Genomic DNA, 5,254 nt, shown 5'->3' on the forward strand with positions numbered 1-5,254 from the left:
TTATTTGAAAGTTATTCTTGAGGAGGAAGACTTTAATGTGGAACTAAAAGAAATGATTACGAAAATTGAATAATTGATTTTTTCTATTGTCCCGTATTCCAATAAGTTAGAATTTGCAAATGTTGCTCTCTTTTTAATTACTATTCTGTGAAGTAAAATTATATGTTGATTTTTAAATTGATTGAATTAATAGTTAAGAAAACGTTTAATTTCATATTTAAAAGCTATGTTCCCTCCGTTAATGTGCAAGAAAATAGGAAATTCAAGAGACATATTGATCCTGGAACAAATAGAAGAGTGGATAAATTGTAAAATGGATCTTGAATTCATTGTATGCGTCTAAATCTACAAATTATTGTATTTAATTTCATAATTTTATGTATAATATTTTAGCAAGTAAATGTGCATTTTATTTCTGTATTCAGGGGGAAATATTATTTATAATCCACGAAGATTTTTTTTCTTTTAGGGACATTTCGAAAAAATAATTTCCATATTTTTTTTTAAAATGGAGTATTTGTGAATGTCTAATTTGTTATATAACACTAATAAATTATTTTCTACATGATAGATGTTGTTTTATGGAAGTTATTTACTTGTTCTAAGAACATAATATCCTTGTATATCAAGTTAATTAATTTTTTTCTTTGGACTGTCTCCAAATTATCAAAAACGCGGTGTTTGGAATTATTCTGAGTCCCATATAGTGTGGTATAAATATTCTCCTCATATGACAGTTTTTTATATTGCAGGGCGTCCACAGGGTTATATATTTTTTTTTATTTTTTTTTTGAGGGGGGTTTTTGGAATTTTTGGAAAAAAAATTCTAAAATTAATTTTTCCAAATATATTTCAAAAATTCAGAGTTGTTTACAAAAAAAAATTCTAAAATTAAATTTCAGATGTATCATTTTTCCCACAAAAAAAAAACAAATATTAAATTTTTTGGAGAAAAATTTCAAAAATTCGTAGCTATTCACAAAAAATTAAACTTTTTGGAAATAAATTTCAAAAATCCAGAACTGTTTCCAAATTTTTTTGAAAAAAATTTCAAATATTAAATTTTTTGGAGAAAAATATCAAAAATCCATTACTTTTCAGAAAAAACTGAAATTTTTTGGAAAAAAATTTCAAAAATCCATAGCTATTCATATAAATACATTATATTCTAATCTCCAGAATCAATTTTGAGAAAAATCCTTCTTGCCTACTTTCGAATTAACAGATTGGATATTATTTTATTTCTAAATTACTTAATTGTAAGTATTATTTTGAGATATATAAGTTCATTTTATGTTAGTTGATATTTCAATTGATGTCTTTCTTTAAATAGCATAAACAATCATTTTTATTTATGGAAATTATGTAAAATTATGATTTTTTGCAAAAAATAAGTGATAAAAAGTAAGATACAGATTGAGTGACGAATTAAGGGGGCATAATCACCTTATACTGTCTATATATATATATCAATAATATATCAACATTTTGTTGAGGAAAGTTGTAATATGATTATTGTCACGCACAAATCTCAAGTATTTAATTAGTTAGTTAGTAGGAAAATGAAATTATTTTGTTACAATCACTATTTTTATTGCAAAAATATTTAACGAATAAGTGGATTGTATACATTATTTGATAACTGGTTAGTAAACACGTGCTGTGGTTCAATTACCAAGAAACTACTTGTAGATTTGTAACACATTTAAAAATGTGTAGCTTACAGTGAGAAATACCTGCTATAACTTACGAAAATGCATATATTTTATTCCGAAAAAAAAGATAAAAATGTAATTATGAGGAGATTAGATTTTAGGAGTTATATTTCAAAAACTGAAAAATCTAAACATCTATATTTTATATTAAGTGTTAATTTAGTTGCAATATGTTGTTGGATTGTTGATGGTTAACAAATAATTTCAAATGATGAAGAATGCAAATTTAAAGAAGATATTATTGGGAGCATCTGGTGCCGTAACTTTGGCTGGTGGAGCATTTTTTTGGTCTCAAATTTTGGCTGAGGATCGATATGCAAAGGTATATTGATTATAATGATTTTATTATGTTAATAAAAAGTTCATTCTTTGATTCTTTTATGTTATGGATCGTATAGAAATCCTTAAATCATATTTTAAAAGTCAATCAAAGTAAAAATAGAAGACCAAAACAGAAACTCGTAAGTAGAAGTGAAAACATTGCTTCCCTTAAGAATAAGGAATACGATGTGCTAATCATTGGAGGAGGTGTAACAGGAAGTGGTTGTGCTCTTGACTCAATCACAAGAGGATTAAGTACTGCTCTTGTAGAATTGGACGACTTTGGATCTGGAACATCTTCTAGGTAGGGATATTTTATCTTATTTTCAACATTTTCTAAATTAAATACTTTTTTTTAATGAATATATAATACACATTAATCAAAGCATAGATTAACTTTTTTTTAATAATTGATATAGGAGTACAAAGCTCATTCATGGTGGGGTTCGATATTTACAAAAAGCAATAATGAATTTGGACTATGAACAATACAAAATGGTTGAAGAGGCTTTGCATGAAAGGGATAATTTGTTACAGATAGCTCCTCACCTATCATTTCCATTACCCATTATGCTTCCTGTGTATAAATATTGGCAGATTCCATATTTTTGGGCAGGAATAAAAATGTATGACTTTGTTTCTGGGGATAAATGTCTAAAGGCCTCATATTATCTTAATAAAGAGAGAGCACTTGAGCAGTTTCCTATGCTTAAAAATGATTCATTGAAAGGAGCGATCGTTTACTACGATGGTACCCATAATGATGCTAGAATGAATTTGTCAATTGCATTAACTGCTGCCAGATTAGGTGCAACTTTGGGGAATCATATTAAAGTAACTAATCTTGTGAAGGTAATTGTAATTTCATTGTTTAGTCCCTTTATTTTTTCTTCTTCGACAAAATATAAGAGCATTGTTTTATTAAAATTAATTGCTCATCTATTTTGAATGAGTTTTTTCAATTATAGAATGAAAATGGGAAGGTTGTTGGAGCAAATGTGACTGATGAAATTACAAAAGATTCGTGGACCATCAAGGCCAAATGCGTAATTAATGCAACGGGGCCATTTACTGACTCTATTCGTAAAATGGATAATAATTCAGTTATAGATATAGTAAAACCTTCTTCTGGAGTTCATATAGTTTTACCGGAGTATTATTCACCTAAAAACATGGGACTCTTGGACCCTCAAACTTCTGATGGTAGAGTTATTTTTTTTCTACCTTGGCAAGGATTAACGATTGCTGGTACAACTGACTCCCCTTGTGAAATTACCCATTCTCCTGCTCCCACCGAAAAAGAAATCCAATTTATATTGAATGAAGTGAAAAACTATCTAACTCCTGATATTGAAATAAGAAGAGGAGATGTTCTTTCAGCTTGGTCAGGTATACGTCCTCTTGTTCTAGACCCAAATAAAAAAGACACTCAGAGTCTCGTTCGTAATCATATTATTCACGTATCTGAAAGCAGGTTAATTACAATAGCTGGAGGTAAATGGACTACGTATCGTTCAATGGCATTAGAAACATTAGACAAAGCAGTTGAGGCTTGTCATCTTTCCCCAAAAAGAGATTCGCAAACAGATGGCTTACTTTTGGAGGGAGGTCATACATGGACTCCGACTTCCTTTATAGCATTAGTTCAGGATTTGGGAGTCGATACAGAGGTAGCCAAACATCTTTCTCAAACGTATGGAGACCGAGCAATCAGTGTGGGTAAAATGGCTCAGCTAACAGGTCATAAGTGGCCGATTGCCGGGAAAAAATTGCACCCAGAGTTTCCATATATTGAAGCCGAAGTTCGATACGCTATTAAAGAATATGCATTAACACCTGTAGATGTTATAGCACGAAGGTTACGCCTATCCTTTTTAAATGTTCAAGCTGCTGAGGAAGTTTTGCCCAGAGTCGTTGAGATTATGGCTGAAGAACTTAAGTGGTCAGAGAGTGAAAAGATCAAACATATGGAAGATTCTTTAAATTTTCTGAGAGTCGAAATGGGTAAAGATGTTAACAAGCGTTCCAGACAAAAAATTCACATTGATTTATCTGAAAACGATATCAAAGATGCAACGAAAAGCTTCAATCTCCTAGACAGAGGCTCCAAGGGATACGTTTCTGTTAACGATATAAGAGCATCATTGAAAAAGCAAGGTGCTAATTTAACGCGTGAACAAGTTCATTCAATTTTATCAGAGCTTGATACGAATGAAAATGGGAAGGTAGAGCTCGATGAATACTTACAAGTAAGTTCCATCTGTAAAAAAAAACATATATAAATGAAAATTCATGCGAGTAATTTTTAACGAACAAAATACCTTTCATTTCAGATGGTTGCTGCAATTAAAGAGGGGTTGATTTCACATTCAAGACTTGCACGTGTGGCTCAGAAAGAAGTTTATACAAGTGATCACAAATATGGAGAAAAAATGGAAAGAAGTGGGGGTGGTGTTTAACTACTTAAATAACTTATTACATTCTCAACTTTATCTCCTATTGTAATATGAACCCAAAACCATTTTTCGCAAAAAATAAATAGTATTTTATACAAGGGGATCTTTCAATGATATCGTTGCCAAACAAACGTTTTATGATTTGAGTAATTTTCATAACAACACAAAGCTATTATAGGCCATAAATAATCGACTTCGAACTCATTTGTGAGGATCTACTATGAATAAATATCTAAAGTTCTTTGATGTATCAAATATTCCCTATTGTCACTCTTTTAATAAAATAGGAGGCACAGTCCAAAGGAATGACTGTTTCAGAAACTGGAATGGTAAATAACGAGTCTAAAATCATTAATGTACATCATATAAGTAACTAATGTAAATATAGACGAGTAAATTATCAAAAATAGATCTTCATATTTGGTTTTTTATATTGATTGTCCTATATGGATTTTATTGATGATATCCTTGACGAAAATATGCAACGGCCTCATTCATTAGTAAACATTAAAATTGTTCGTACAAACTTCTCTATTATAACAATGGTCTTATAAGTCATGTATTGATATTGGATAACTAGAGATGGTATTGGTTTAAGAGCGCTAGGAGAAGACTGGAGCGAGCCATATTTACTTCATACGAAACCTTTGAACGCCAATAGGAGTGGGGTGGCTCAAAAAATAGGGTTATCTATCGGCAAGACGCAACTTTCGCCATGGTTAAATCTTTACTTTCTCAATTTTTGTTTTGGACGATACCCTC

At 30.4% G+C, this 5,254-nt stretch overlaps 1 protein-coding gene across 2 annotated transcripts; it reads left to right on the plus strand.

The window, feature by feature from the left end:
• Positions 1-1,669: 1,669 nt before the first annotated feature.
• Positions 1,670-4,923, plus strand: LOC121118340 (glycerol-3-phosphate dehydrogenase, mitochondrial). 2 transcript variants are annotated; one of them, XM_040712915.2, is made up of 6 exons: positions 1,670-1,790; positions 1,868-2,037; positions 2,114-2,340; positions 2,456-2,888; positions 3,005-4,285; positions 4,370-4,923. In XM_040712915.2, the coding sequence occupies exons 2-6, from the start codon at positions 1,924-1,926 to the stop codon at positions 4,493-4,495; spliced, it is 2,181 nt and encodes a 726-aa protein (XP_040568849.1). In that variant the 5' UTR covers positions 1,670-1,790; positions 1,868-1,923; the 3' UTR covers positions 4,496-4,923. The 2 variants fall into 2 exon arrangements, with proteins under 2 accessions (XP_040568849.1, XP_071745050.1); XM_071888949.1 differs by lacking the exon at positions 1,670-1,790 and having other exon boundaries at positions 1,797-2,037; positions 4,370-4,606.
• Positions 4,924-5,254: the final 331 nt, after the last annotated feature.

The sequence above is a fragment of the Lepeophtheirus salmonis genome, chromosome 5 (genome assembly GCF_016086655.4).
Source record: "Lepeophtheirus salmonis chromosome 5, UVic_Lsal_1.4, whole genome shotgun sequence".
Classification (NCBI taxonomy): Eukaryota; Metazoa; Arthropoda; class Copepoda; order Siphonostomatoida; family Caligidae; genus Lepeophtheirus; species Lepeophtheirus salmonis.

Bases quoted from the DNA above. Each gene is read 5' to 3' on its own strand.
- LOC121118340 (XM_040712915.2), top strand. From the start codon at position 1,924: ATGATGAAGAATGCAAATTTAAAGAAGATATTATTGGGAGCATCTGGT. The intron at 2,341-2,455 runs GTAGGGATATTT...TAATTGATATAG, and splicing joins GGATCTGGAACATCTTCTAG to GAGTACAAAGCTCATTCATG. The intron at 4,286-4,369 runs GTAAGTTCCATC...CTTTCATTTCAG, and splicing joins AGCTCGATGAATACTTACAA to ATGGTTGCTGCAATTAAAGA.